Here is a 14667-nt window from a genome sequence, read left to right as displayed (position 1 = left end):
GCCCTCGCTGAGGCTTGCCCTCACCCAGGCGAGGCGAGGCCGACCCTCGCCAGATCCGGCGAGGTTGGCCGTCGCCGTGGCCACGACGGCCTTGCGGGGCGTTGCCTTCCCCCGGGCGGTGCCTAGCGAGGCCATCGTGGCCTGAGCGACGGGCAGCCTCGCCGAATCTGGCAAGGGAAACCCTCGTCGGGGCTCGCCAGATCCGACGAGACCGCCCGTCGCCATGGCCACGGTGGCCTCACAGGGTGTCACCTTCCCCCGGGCGACAGCCGGCCTCGTCGGATCTGGCAAGGGTCGGCCTCGCCTCGCCTCGCCTCACCTGGGCAAGGGTGAGCCCCGGCGAGGCGAGGCTGACCCTCACTAGATCCGGCAAGGTCGGCTGTTGCCCAGGGGAAGGCGACGCCCCGTGAGGCCGCCGTGGCCACGGCGACTGCCGGCCTAGCCGAATTGGGCGAGGGCGAGCCCCTCGCCGGGGCTCGCCCGCCCTCGCCCATGCGAGGGTTGGTTAGGCCTCGCCTGTGGCGGGCGACGGTGGCCTCCTCCGGGTGACGCCAGGCGGCTGGCCGTGGCCAGTGGCCTGTCACCGCTGGTGACCAGAGGTAGAAAAAGAAGAAAGAGAAAAAAAGAAGGAAAAAAAATCAGAAAACATATTTAAAAAATCTAAATGTACACATAAAAATGCCACGTAGCCTTATTTTTTTAAAGAAAATCCAACTAAGATTAAAATTTCTCGCTGTTATCACTTAAGTGATCGTTTTTTCTCCGATTTGACACTTAAGTGAGCCGGTGAAAACTTTTGGCACTAAAGTGTTCACCGTACATAAGTTTTGATACTTTTAGTGTTCTTCTCCCTTGTTTTTATGGGCTCATACATCTTTGCAAATTGATGGTTCATGTCATAACATCATGATGCTTCGGTAAATCGTACATTCATCTTCCAGGGGATGTCCGAAACTCTCTTCTTGCTCTCTTTTTTTTTGGTGATGCTCAGTAATTCATCAAATCAAATGATCACGCAGAGGGCATTTACTTGTACAGTTGTACTCGTTCATCTCCTTCGGCCCTGGAATGAAAGTATCAGATCGGATGCAGTGCCTCTATATAACCCCGTAAAATCTCCTCATCTTTGTTGAACCGTCGACACTACTTCGATTTAATTTAGAGGACTCCTATAAGGACAAGGTGCATTCATTTCTCTCATCTTCACAAAATTTGTCCAAGAAGACGTGGCATCTTTCCCAAGGGCAGAAAACAAACCGAGTCAGTCCAAGTATGATGTTTTCCTGAGTTTCAGAGGTGAGGATACCCGGAAAAACTTTGTTGACCATCTGCACGATGCTTTGAGGCGACGAGGAATCACGGCCTTTAAAGATGATCACGACCGAGATCTACCAAGGGGAAAACATATTAAACCAGAAATATTGGGGGCAATAGAGAAGTTAAGATATGTATTTGTGATCTTTTCTGAAAACTATGCCTCTTCTACTTGGTGCTTGGAAGAAGTTGCTAAGGCTGTGGAGTGCAAGGATATCGATGAAGGAGCAGTGATACCAATCTTCTACAAGGTCAATCCATCTAACGTACGGAAACTGAGCGGAAACTTTGGGAGAGACTTTGCTAAAATTGAGGAAACCTATACGTGTGACAAGGGAGATATAAAGAGGTGGAAGGATGCACTCAGAAAAGTAGCTGATCTCGCCGGAAGAGAATTGAAAGATGGGTAGGCCTCTCTTCCAGTAATTTGGAATGATTCATTTTTTTTAGTTCACATGCCAAGAATGTCATGACTTTCATACTTTGTATTATGATTGTTCATCTGAACCAGAATACATGATTAACTCCTCCAAAACTGAACAGCCTCCATGCTCCCTGGGGAACTAATCACCTGCATTTCTTCGTTGCAGATATGAGACAAAGTTTATTCAGCAAATCATTGGAGAAATCGAAAATAAACTATGTCCTCGGCTGTCCTATGTTGTAGGCAACCTTGTGGGAATGTATTCCCATGTTGCAGATGTAGTTGAACATTTATGCTTGGGCGAGAGTGATGTACACAGTATTGGCATATGGGGTATGGGTGGCATAGGCAAAACAACCGTCGCACGAGCAGTTTATGACAAAATCTGTGGCAAATTTAAAGATGGCTGTAGTTTTCTCGCCAATGTCCGAGAAATTTCAGAAAAGAATGATCTGGTGTATCTACAAAACCAGTTTCTTCTTGTTCTTGTTGATGTGGATGAAAAGGAGCAGTTGGAAAAATTAGCAGGAGCTCTTGATTGGTTTGGACGTGGAAGTAGGATCATTATAACAACCAAAGATCAACATTTGCTTCTCCAACATGGAGTAAATGCCATATATAAAGTGGAAGAATTATCCATTGATGAAGCTCGCGAACTACTTTGTTTGAAAGCTTTTAGAAGTAACCATCCTCCAGCAGGGTTTGAGAAGCTCATGGAGCTGGTTATTGGATACGCTGACGGCCTTCCTCTAGCACTTGATGTTTTAGGTTCCTTTTTGGCTAGTAGAAGCTCGAGGCAATGGAAGAGTGAACTGGACAGACTTAAAGAATGTCCAGAAGGGAAAATTATTGACCTGCTTAGGTTAAGTTATGATGGACTACAGCAGAAAGAGAAGGAGATTTTCCTAGATATTGCCTGTTTCTTCAAGGGAAAGGAGAAAACTTACGTTACAGAAGTTCTGGACAATTGCGGCTTCTACCCAGATATTGGAATGGAAGTCCTTCTTCATAGATCTCTTATCAAAATCAGGGACAACAAACTGTGGATGCATGATTTGCTACAAGAGATGGCTTGGGAAATTGTTCATCAATAGTCTCCTGAAGAGCCAGGAGAAGGAAGTCGAATCTGGCTTTTTGAGGATGTATGCCATATTCTGTCAAAAAACTCGGTGTGTACTCTGCATAATTAATTGGCAAGCATGCGTATTTGATATAAGAAAATAACTTGCCAGTCCTGTACTGACATACAATGAGTTGTTTATCAGGGAACAGGAAAAGTCAAAGGCATAGTCTTACAATCTGGTGACTGGAGAACAGTGTGCTTGAACGGAGAGTCATTCACAAACATGACAAACTTAAGATTGCTTGATGTTCGTGCCATCCACCTCTCTTCTGGGGTTAAGCACCTTTCAAATGAACTATGCCTGCTAATATGGGACAAATGCAATCTTGAACCATTTCCTCCAGGTTTTATTCCGAAGAATCTTCTCAAACTCAATTTGCGGGATAGCCTCCTTCGCAGGCTCTGGAGAGGGGAAAAGGTTGGATTTAGTACTCGTGCTTGTGTATGCTTCATCAGACATGTTATGTGTTTAACAAGCTAGTAAAATTTTTCAACCAGTTTTTTCTAAATGCAGGTCTTAGAGAAGTTAAAAGTCATCAACCTCGATGGTTCCCAATTATTCGTGGAGACTCCAAACTTCATAAATGTCCCAAATCTAGAGAGGCTAATTCTGAAAGGTTGCAAAGCACTATCTCAGGTTCGTCCTTCAATTGGAATGCTAAAAACACTCAGTGTACTTGACTTAGGTGACTGTGAAAACCTCACAAGACTTCCAGATAGTGTAGGTAATCTAAAATCTCTCAAAGTTCTTAATCTGTCTGGATGTTCAAATCTTGAAGAGCTGCCTGAGAGCATGGGGGGCTTAGATTGCTTAGAGGAGCTTGATATTAGTGAAAGTGCCAGTACACATCTCCCATCCAGCTTGACATTCTTAAAAAATCTAAAAAAATTTCGCTTTCATGTTAGTAAAGGAAGGCCACAAAACTTTTGGAGGACGCTGACTCGTATGCTGAGAAGCACTCTAAACTCTAGTGGTCCGCGGTTGCCTTCATTTTCAGGGCTATCCTCTTTGACAGAGTTGGATCTGAGTGGCTGCAGTCTTTTGGACGGAGAAATTCCCAGTGATATTGGCTGCTTACCCTCCTTGAGGTTTTTATACCTAGCCGAAACAGTTTTACCACCATACCTGCAAGCATCAACCATATCTCCAGTCTGGAATTTTTCATATTAAATCATTGCAAAAATCTTGAAGTGTTGCCAAGACTTCCGGAAAGCATAATCTTTGTGGCGGCTGACATGTGCCTCAGATTGGGAAGGATATCAAACCCATTTATTATATGCACAGTCCCTGGCTCCGTATTTTGCTTCATCAACTGCTCCGGTTTGCTTCCACGAGATCTAGATTTAACCTTGCAGCAGACGCACTCCTTGTCGTTGCTTCGTTACACCATTTGCTGTTCCAATTCACAATTTCCTGACACTTATGTGGTGTCTCCATATCTGGAATGTGGAATACCTGAGTGGTTCAGCTACCAGACAGTTGGACCTTTGTTGAGCATAGACACGTCACCTGATTGGTTTGACGTTAAATGGAGGGGATTCGCCATCTGCGCTTCTTTTGAACGAACCAACTGCAACTTCTGTCAGAACCTGGAAAATGCCCACTTCATTTTTTGCAACTTCTATGCTGATGGAAATCGGCTAGTTCCCACAGTTAAATTTCCCATCAGATTTGTCAATTCAGGCTGCCTTTGGCTGGGCTATGTGTCACTTTTGCTATTTCCATGGGATACTATTTTGCAGGCTATGTCAAAACACATTGATGTTTCACTTACGATCACCAACCCTGTTTTAAAGGTGGAAAAATGCGCTGTTCATCTGGTTTACGAGCAGGATCCAACAGATTTTGATGATTTTCTAGTCAGGTGGTCTAGCTCATCGCCCAGGGATTTGGATAGCATCTACCATGAGTTCCGACAACCAAGGAAGGGCTATAGGATCTTAGAAGCTTCCTATCCACCTTACTATTCTTGGAACCTTTACAAAATACATGAAGATGTAGTGAGCTGCGGGGTCTGTAAAAATCTGCTCTACCCTAAAAATCCCAGAGGTGCTTCATCCGCGGAGTTTAAATATTATATTTGGTATCTTTGGAGACATCTACGACCATCTCCTCATGATATTGCTAGGTAATTCGCAACTAGAATTGATCAATTGACGGGGCTTGGTTTCGACCTTTCAAGATTCAGTCATTCCAGTTAACTGTAGCCGGATATTGATGACATGGATGTTGGCCGGCCTACGTGGCACTGTCGGCTTTGACGTGGATAATTTTTAATAATATTTTAATATTTTTTTTTTATTTCTTTTTTTCTTTCCTCTTCCATTTGCCGGTAACGCCCACCGGCCATAGGTGATGGCCGGCCACCGGACCGGTTGGCCTCGCCTGGGCGAGGGTCGCCGTCGACCGACCAGGCGACGGGGAGCCCCGGCCAATCGTGGGTGAGCTTCGGCGAGGGCTCTCCTTGCCAGATCTGGTGAGGCTGGCCCTCGCCCAGGCCATGGCGGCCTTACCAGGCATCCTACCAAAAATCCAGAAGACCACCACCCGCACCATCTACAAAATACTTAGGGGGAATACTTTTGCTGCCTTTTGTGCTTTGCTTTCTCACCGTAACAATTCTTTTCTTACAGGTTTACCTCGAAGATCCATAATGTACGGTCCTTACGCAGAGATGTAAGTGGATTCTATGGTTTTGTCGAGAAACTTATAGCAATACTTCTATACTAGAAAGCCTGCGTACATATTTCAATCAAATGCTAATTTCACGTTTTTAACCGACCAATCCATTGTTTTCAAATTTATTACCAACTATATTCTTCTTCGTTTATTCTCAAGTCATCCGTTTTTCTTTTTTATCAAATTCGTTTTTTCACCTAAAAATTACTGTTCCAAGTATGAATTATAACGTATGGTTAATCTAAAATTAGAGTTCGAGTCCTGCACTAAAGCCAAAACCCTCTCCATGTAATAGAGTCGATGAAATAACTCCCACAATCTCGTTCTGGCTGCCAACTCCATTTCTGAGTTTTCAGCTGCTAAATGTCCCTCTCTTGTGGCACTGGCACCCAAGGAGGCCAAGAACCCTGATGAGCATTTCCTGTAAACCTTGCGCATTGTTAAAATCTCGCACACCATTGACTTTTCCTTAATCAGTTTCTGATAGGCCACCCCCTTAGTACGCTGTACGGGATTCTTAATCTGCTGGGCGATAATATGTTGAGGTCTCCCATGTCTTCCTTTAGCTTTTCTATATGCTCATAATGAGAGACTGATCTATCTACGGAATCATCTCTTTTATGTCTGCTCCAACATTTACCAGGAGGATACTGATGTGACGGAGAGACCATCATCAAGCAATTCCAGGTGACGGACATGGCAACACCAATTCGTCTATGCTCTCACTATTTGTGTTTGATCTATCGATTATTTCCCAAATGATCGAGTCAATTCAGCAGTTTTTCTTCTATTTGTATAAAGTCTACCGCAGTACCGGATGACTTGTTGATAGTCTTGATTCCATCTGGGTTTCTCGTGTGATGTGAGAAGCAGACGATGATTGTTGAGAAAAGTTACTGTGTCAAACTTTTGAGGACTTGTCCTTCAACAAATTCTGGTAGCTACGTAAAACAATTTTTCTCCCAAAAGAAAATCACGAGCATAAGAGTTGCCAATGTTGCCTAAGTGTGTGCATATCTCCTATGGAGAGACTTCCCAACCGCTGCTAACATCTTGATGTGGTTGTTGGGATGGATTTGCCAACTTCAACCGTGACTAGTGATGGGGAAAAGGTACGACTCAACCCAAATATTTCATGGCGAGCATAGTACTCTTATAATAAGGCTCGAAAGGAGTCGCAAACTGTGGGCATAAATGGAGTCACAAATCAAATAGTAGTCCTCAAGGATTAAGATTCTTCTCCAAGTTGAATGAAGAGTCTTGTCTTTTAGGATTCGAGTTTCATTAGGGCCTCATTCGGCTTCCTTTTTCCATTTTAGATAAGGACTTTACAGGGCACGAAATGCAATTAATTAGGAAATCAGGGATAAGAAATCTTTTTTCTTGTGTTTTTCACGCTTGAGTACACATATATAACAACAAAACAATACTCGATCTGAGGCATCTTCCGATCAATGAAAGGAATTACTAGCAAAGAGACGAGACCTTAGCTCGTCCATTGATTGATTCATCAAAGACACAAAGTCATCGATTAGTTTACAGGCGACAAATCATGCATAGTTCAAGTTCGGATAACTGGGAAAATGTTCAGCACTTGCCATTAGTTTCTGCTAAAATAATAATGTCCACACATCTCATGATCTCATTTACATAAAGAGCAAATTTCTGATTTCGAGCAATTCAGTAGACGCCTTCTTCAGAGTAGGAGACTTCACGCCCGCGAAAAATGTGGGCTTTTTGTCAGGAAAAGATATAAGCCTCATCATATCCCTTCCTATAGTCGTACACATTTAACACTTCAAGTCAGTAATCACAAATTCATGCACAAAACTGATGAAGAAATGCACTGAATAGATAGCATCAAGGCTTACCCTACTTTCCCTCAACAGGTGGGACTGTAATTATATATCAGATTGTCGAGCACTTTCCGAGCAGGAGCCCGGTTTATGGACTTCCTAGCCTCACTAAAGGATAAAAAGTTTGAATTAGAAGTGTTTTCCCTTAAAACTGAGTGAAAAGCATACACTTAAGCACAAGCACAGTTCATGTAACCATAATTGTGTATGATGCATGATGTTTAACTTTGACATGGAAATTTCAAAGGCAACTTGCTTTGCAGCATAAAATTACTCAACAAATGCTGACCTGACAAAGAACTTCGCTACTTGCTGTGTAACTTGAATGGCATCATCTGAGTGTGGTATTATGGACAAACCCCATTCGAAAGCATTTTTCTGCACAATATTGAGAAAGCCAAATAAGTTAACTCGAGGCAGTAAGTCTACATACTTCACAAATATGAAGACGTGGAAAATATAATCTCCAGAACAATCCCAGATTTAGCTCCCAAAGATACTTATGCAAAATAATCATGTTTAAGTCAAAGCCATAGAAGAAAAAGATAATGTCCTCTATGACACGATAAACTCAAATTGCCTAGTCTCCTAAAGTTTGCCTAACCAAATATGCAAGCCTAGGACAAGTTGTGCCACAAGCACTTCACTAAAAAATTCAAGAACCAAAAAATCAGGAGACATCACAAGAAACTAGTATTGAACAACATGCATTGGAATCTACAACAGCAAGAAGAAATCATTTTCCTCAAAATGCTCAGGATGGCCGAAGGCACGGCAGGTGGTATGGCTCCATATGCTCACCTGGCGATCTATAAAGTGTGCTTTACAGCATTTTTTTTTAGATGCTAGTCTTAGAGAAGTTAAAAGTCATAAAGCTCGATGATTCCAAATTACTCTTTGAGAATCCAAACTTCACAAATTTCCCAAATCTAGAGAGGCTAATTCTCAAAGGTTGCAAAGCACTATCTCAGGGTCATCCTTCAATTGGAATATTAGAAAGACTCAATCTACTTGACTTGGGTGACTCTGAAAATCTCACTGGACTTCCAGATAGCATAGGTAATCTAAAATCTGTCAAAGTTCTCAATCTGTCTGGATGTTCAAATCTTGAAGAACTGCCTGAGAGCATCGGGGGCTGAGAGTGCTTAGAGGATCTGATATTAGTGAAAGTGCCATTACACATCTCCCATCCAAGGATTCGAGTTCCATTAGGGCCTCATTGAGCTTCCTTTTTCCATTTTAAGTAGGCATTTCATAGGGCACGATATGCAATTAATTAAGAAATCAGCGAAGAGAAATCCTTATTCTCGTGTTTTTCACGCTTGAGTACACAATATATGACAACAAAACAATATTGGATCTGAGGGCTCTTCCAATCAATCAAAGGAATTACTAGCAAAGAGATGAGACCTTAGCTCGTCCATTGATTGATTCATCAAGGCACGGAGTCATCGATTAGTTTACAGACGACAAATCATGCATAGTTCAAGTTCAGATAACTAGGAAAATGTTCAGCATTTGCCATTAGTTTCTGCTAAAATAATAATGTCCGCACATCTCATGATCTCAATTACATAAAGAGCGAATTTCTGATTTCGAGCAATTCAGTAAACGCCTTCTTCAGCATAGGAGACTTCACGCCCGTGGAAAATGTGGGCTTCAGAGTCGCGAAAAGATATAAACCTCGTCATATCCCTTCCTATGGTCATTCAAATTTAACACTTCAGTTGGTAAATCACAAATTCATGTGCAAAACTGACGAAGAAACGCACTGAATAGATAGCATCAGGGCTTACCCTGCTTTCCCACAGTAGGTGGGACTGTAATTATATATCAGATTGTCGAGCACTTTCCGAGCAGAAGCCCGGTTTACGGACTTCCTAGCCTCACTACAGGATAAAAAGTTCAAATTAAAAGTGTTTTCCCTTCAAACAGTGTGGAAAGCAAACGCTTAACCATAATCAAAGTTCATGTAACCATAATTGTGCATGATACATGATTTATAAGAACCTTGACATGGAAATTTCAAAGGCAACTTGCTTCGCAGCATAAAATTACTCGTCAAATTCTGACCTGACAAAGAAGTTCGCTACATGCTGTGTAACTTGAATAGCATCATCTGAGTGTGGTATCATGGACAAACCCCATTCGAAAGCATTTTTCTGCACAATATCGAGAAAGCCAAATAAGTAAGCCGCAAGGCAGTAAGTCTACATACTTCACAAATATGAAGAGGTGGAAAATATAATCCCAAGAACAATCACAGATTTAGCTCCCTAAGATATTTAAGCAAATGAATCATGTTTAAGTCAAAGCCATGAAAAAATAAAAAAAGATCATGTCCTCTACGACATGATAAACTCCTCTATGACATGATAAACTCAAATTGCCTTCTCCTAAATTTTGCCTAACCAATTCTGCAAGACTCAGGCAAGTTGTGCCACAAGGTCTTCGCCGAAGAAATCAAACAGCAAAAAATTGGGAGACATCGCAAGAAACTAGTATTGAACAATCTGTATTAGAATCTACAACAGCAAGAAGAAGTCATTTTCCTCAAAATGCCCTGACAGTAAAAGGTTGAATTTCATAGTCAATGTGCTCAGCAGGAAGGCAATGAATTTAATATGGATCATCTTGGAGAAAGCTAAACACTCCTAGACCAGAGCCCAAATCTCTACATTCAGAAATTCAACTATCGCAATTTTTGGGTAACTTCTTTCTTATGACATGCTGCATTCGGTAGTGTCAGAACCCTACAGAAGGTGCATGTTTCATTTGGCACCGAAACAGCATTATCATCATGCAGTCAATTTGTCATGCAAGTTAAAGTTCCTTTAAGCTAACTTGGTAAAAGAGTTGTATCAGGCATTTTAAATGGTAACAGATGGATCATCTACCTGAATAGGCTTAATATGCATCCAATCTTGAGATGATCGGTATGAAAGCTACTACATAATGAAGCAATGCGCCTTTCCTAATCAAATGAAATTAGTGTCGAACAAGAAGAAAAGCACTAAGCTAACTATTACCTCAGGGTTTCGACCCAAAAAAGAAAGACTATTACCTCTGGATGCCATTGGAAAGCAGTTACAGGATAACTGTGTGCTTGTACTGTGGAGACATAGACCTGGTAATAGAGTTCCTCAAAGAACTAAATGTTATTCTCACATATAAGCAGTAACACAAAATAGTTTTTTCACTGCAATATATCACTCCAGATATGAAGTAAAAGGGTAGTTGCTTATATTCAACCTTGTTGTCTCCATCTGTGCTGGTTGTCAAGATCTTAAAGAAATTCGTTAAGTCAGTGTTCTGCATCAGTCTTTCTGGCGAGATGCCATACTGCGACACAAATGAGTAGTTGGATTACAAAAGAGGATTGCATGCGTTAAGAATAAGTAAGATCACCAAGATTTAAGACTAAACTAAAATAGATTGGTCCCAATCACATTCATGAACTAAAAAATAGAACATAACACAACAAAAAAAAACAAAATCCTGGGCCAGCATAAAAAAACTTTAGAAAAAGCATATCATTAGCCTTTTTAGCCATTTTTAGCCTTCAAAAAAAAAAACTCCTGGGCCCATATAAAAATCTCACAGGATGTTAGTCTACAAAAAGAAGCAAAACAATGCATTACAGTTGCATGACTTTCACCTCCTCTTTTAACTTTACCAGGATCGAACTGGCCTATCTAGACACCATTCTTTAGCAGTAATAGTCGTGTCACATGTAACAGATGGCTTATATCAAAATAGGAATGTAATCCCCGGAATGATAATTCTCTGCTGGAAGAAAGAGGAACATGAGATAAAACAAAAGGAAGAGGAAAGAAAGGGGGGGTTGTGTAATCAAATAATTCCACTTATTATCTCACTTAAAATCAACAGGCAACTAAAGAGTCTTACAACTCACATGATGATTTTGCATGACAAGGCAATCTGTACTCAACTTTTTAAGCAAATCTGGCGGAAATCTGCAAAACAGTGGATACATGGAAATTAGAGCTGCATCTATAGGTGATTATGCATGACTATATCAAGCAATAGACACCTTATACAGAGTAACCACGAATCTTCTACTCCAATAGCCACTCTTGGTACAACGGTATAATCATCTGTAATAATTTGATACAATCCACATTTCTCTTTCCAGCAATATTTTGATTCCACGGCTACATAACCAGCATCATACACTAAAGTACAAAAATCCAAATTTATGTTCTCATAGAGTATGAGAAGCCATTTGAAAGCATAAAGATATCCTGTTTGCTGTCAAATAAAAAGAATACAGCTTTACCTGTCTTTATATATGTAAGTTCTTAAAAGTTGACAGTGAAAGCTTACTTGGGTCAACCATACCTTTGAAATACTGTTCCTTCAATGTTTGTGTTTCTAATAAATTGTAGAGTGGATGCTTGATCTGCAGCATTAAATTCCTCGAGAATGTTTTTGTCCTGTCATCAGGGAACAGTTAAATTATTATCAAGAGATTTTTCCAATTCCTCTTTATACTATAAACTACACTTTTTGTAATTTATCATTGTTTGACATGAATGAACCAACTTAAACCTTGAGAGATTATTTGCATCACAATTGATTGATGTGCAATAACAACCATGCTCATCAAGGATAAAGCAATGGCAATCTCAACCTTGCAGTGACGACTTATGCTTTCAAGTTTTGTGCCGATAGAGGCCATAACTTTATGCAGATGATAATCAGTCAAGTGCGCTAAGTCAAGCCATAGGCAGACAGAGGTATCTTTCTGGCACAATACCTCACAAAAGATAAAAAGTAGAAAGAAAATATTTTTGTTTAAAAGAACAGACCATGTAAAGCGACTCTTGCATTAGAATAGAGGAAATATGCAACCAAAAGGACTGAAAGCATCGATAGACTATTAAAAACTGTGACAATGGACAAAGTTACCTCACTGATTATCATTGTCAATAGTTCGAAGCCCAAGCAGATGGCGTATAATGGGAAGTGGTCACCAGCGTCATTCTTAGCCAAAACTTTCTGCAAACAACAGGCAAAGAGAACATCCAAAAGTTGCGAAGCAAAAATATACAGGACACTCATTGAAAACACAACAAAATGAACTATTCCTCTCCCAAGGCAGTGAGAACGCTCGTGTGTCTCAAAGCAATGGAATAAAAAGTTCTTGAATGAGGAACTGCACATTAATCTAGGAAAAGCACCTATAAAAAAAATGATTGCACGAAAACAGTCAATACAAGATTGATGAAGCTCTGCCTCCAACCAATAAATAGAAACGCAACATGTTAGAAATTTAGGTGTATCAATCATATCAGTACCTTGAAAATTGCCTTTGCAGTCTCATAATATGACCCGCTTTTAGCCCACCCTCCAGTAAAGAGCACTCCATTGACCATGTTGAGCTTCTGCATTTCGACCATAATATCAGAATCTAGAATTGAAAAACCAAGCGGTGGCTGTCTAAAATAACCAAGGCAATAAAATCTACACAAACATAACTTGAATGAAACCACACTCCCCCAACATTATACCCATCACTCATGTAAAACTCCTCAAAGAGGGTATAAAGCATTAACTCCTCTACTCCACAAATGCGAGAGAGGATGCATGTGTTGCTTGCACGCCATGAAGAAACAGGATTTGTCTCTCATGATCACTTTTTGACCATTAAGAAGTGGAGTTATGCGACATTCCCCCTCTTTGACAACAATCCTCGCCGAGTTAAAGATAGTTGACACTACTAATCCACCCGTACCATCATTTTGTCAGAATAACAACAAACTAGTGAATCTCTTCTCGTAAAGATAACTTTTTGATCCGTGTTTTATTGGACGGAATATCTCGTAGTTGCAAAGAAGTGGGTTATGCTTTAGCCTGTAATTTTAGTCTGAACTTTCGAGGATCGCGAGGTAATTCAGGTCAATCAACTAAAAGCGAGCTACAAAGGTCCAGAGTCTCCAAGCACTTCGATTCCACGGTTTCTACCTCGAAGAGAACCTCGGGCGGCTCATTATATATCAACGGAATCACCCTCGCGCCGGCGGACTCGACGAACTTCACGTACGACGCGGCGATGTACGAGGCGTCGGACGCGTTGTTGAGCCTGCCGGAGGCGCCGTCGCCGGGGTGGCTGAGGATCCCGATCACCGGCCGGAAGTTGAGCTTGGGGTCGGGCGCCGGGCAACTCGGGACGACGGCGGCGCCCGCGGACGCCGCCTCGTTCTCGAGCTGGCCCGGCAGGAGGATCCCGGACTGCGCCTTGGCTAGGGCTAGCTCCTTGGAGAAGGAAATCAGCAGAGGGATCCACATGTAGTTCCAGACTTCGGCGTACCGCGAAGGCGACAAGGAGGAGGACGAGGACGAGGAGCCGGCGGCCATGGCGTCGCCGCGGGGGAAGTCGGAGGAGGAGGAGGGGGAGCGGTCGGAGGAGCGGGGGACGGAGGGATTAGTGAGGAAGCGCGAGGGCATTTTCGGGAATCGCGAGGGGAGAGGAGGAGAAGGAGGAGCGACGGTGAGCTGCTGCGATCGGGCGGAGGGAGGCGGCGCCGGCTGTCGGCGTTGTCATGGAGGAGGCGGAAGGCGGCGGCGGAGGGAGGAGGAGGGAGTGTGGGGGGAGGTGCGGAGAGCGACGGGCTCCGCGCGCGACTGAGCTTTTGGGCTGGCGATGGAAATGGCCGAGTTCAGAGAGGGAGAGAGAGAGAGAGAAATAGAGAGGAGATTGGGGGAGCGGTGGTGGCGACGCGCGGGGCGAGGGGAGTGAGATTGAGATTGAGGGACGCGCAACGTCTGTTCCTGGAAATAGAATTTTCCGAGACGGCGAGTGGGGGCCCACGCGAGGACGGAGGGGGGGACGGAGGCTGCTTCTTTTTCTCGTGAGTCGCGGGGGCGTTCGCGTCTTCTTTTCTGCTCTTTTAATCAGGCGGGGGACGAGCCGTGGAATAATTGAATTAATGGATTCGCAAAATTGTCGCCACGCGCGGATAGCTGACTCGACTCTAATTCAGATTTTTGGTCTATCTCCTGCATGAACGCGTCAAAAACGGATGCTGCACGAGCATCGACCCCGGTTGCATTGGGGCATCGGACCGAAATGATCAGTCCTGGCGAGTTTCCTGTTGTAAAAGTTTGAAACCGGCAATGGTCAATCCGGTTCGTAGTTCATTGAACCGAACCGAATTGGTGAAACCGACAATAATACCGATTCCTATTTTGCTCGTGTTTTGGCCAGCTTGCATGATTTTCTTTTTATTTTACTTTTTTGGCCTCT

The 14667-nt window shown here is 42.7% G+C and overlaps 2 protein-coding genes across 3 annotated transcripts; one reads left to right on the top strand and one right to left on the bottom strand.

Moving 5' to 3' along the window:
• The first annotated feature begins 223 nt into the window (after nucleotides 1-223).
• On the top strand, nucleotides 224-8536 carry LOC115666273 (disease resistance protein RUN1-like). Its single transcript, XM_056317201.1, has 8 exons — nucleotides 224-293; nucleotides 1177-1720; nucleotides 1905-2831; nucleotides 2937-2941; nucleotides 2993-3279; nucleotides 3376-4029; nucleotides 4605-4874; nucleotides 8240-8536. The coding sequence occupies exons 1-8, from the start codon at nucleotides 224-226 to the stop codon at nucleotides 8534-8536; spliced, it is 3054 nt and encodes a 1017-aa protein (XP_056173176.1).
• Nucleotides 8537-8786: 250 nt separating this feature from the next.
• On the bottom strand, nucleotides 8787-14254 carry LOC115666504 (gamma-glutamyl hydrolase 2-like). Of its 2 annotated transcripts, XM_056317527.1 has the most exons (10): nucleotides 13386-14091; nucleotides 12719-12805; nucleotides 12330-12419; nucleotides 11760-11854; nucleotides 11314-11374; nucleotides 10650-10739; nucleotides 10462-10524; nucleotides 9471-9559; nucleotides 9194-9286; nucleotides 8787-9096 (listed from the first exon to the last, which is right to left on the bottom strand). In XM_056317527.1, the coding sequence occupies exons 1-10, from the start codon at nucleotides 13866-13868 to the stop codon at nucleotides 9057-9059; spliced, it is 1191 nt and encodes a 396-aa protein (XP_056173502.1). In that variant the 5' UTR covers nucleotides 13869-14091; the 3' UTR covers nucleotides 8787-9056. The 2 variants fall into 2 exon arrangements, with proteins under 2 accessions (XP_056173502.1, XP_056173503.1); XM_056317528.1 differs by lacking the exon at nucleotides 12330-12419 and having other exon boundaries at nucleotides 13386-14254.
• Nucleotides 14255-14667: the final 413 nt, after the last annotated feature.

Source organism: Syzygium oleosum, unplaced genomic scaffold, assembly GCF_021117445.2.
Source record: "Syzygium oleosum isolate NSW1041296 unplaced genomic scaffold, Sole_v2.1 Sole_v2.13, whole genome shotgun sequence".
Taxonomy (NCBI): Eukaryota; Viridiplantae; Streptophyta; class Magnoliopsida; order Myrtales; family Myrtaceae; genus Syzygium; species Syzygium oleosum.
This window is presented reverse-complemented; position numbering and strand designations above follow the sequence as displayed.

Coding starts and splice junctions, on each gene's coding strand:
- LOC115666273 (XM_056317201.1), top strand. CDS start 224: ATGGCCACGGTGGCCTCACAGGGTGTCACCTTCCCCCGGGCGACAGCC. Junction 1,721..1,904: donor GGAAGAGAATTGAAAGATGG/GTAGGCCTCTCT, acceptor TCTTCGTTGCAG/ATATGAGACAAAGTTTATTC. Junction 4,875..8,239: donor AAGATGTAGTGAGCTGCGGG/GTCTGTAAAAAT, acceptor ATTTTTTTTTAG/ATGCTAGTCTTAGAGAAGTT.
- LOC115666504 (XM_056317527.1), bottom strand. CDS start 13,868: ATGCCCTCGCGCTTCCTCACTAATCCCTCCGTCCCCCGCTCCTCCGAC. Junction 11,375..11,759: donor GAAGGAACAGTATTTCAAAG/GTATGGTTGACC, acceptor ACTGTTTTGCAG/ATTTCCGCCAGATTTGCTTA. Junction 10,525..10,649: donor GCACAGATGGAGACAACAAG/GTTGAATATAAG, acceptor CTCTATTACCAG/GTCTATGTCTCCACAGTACA.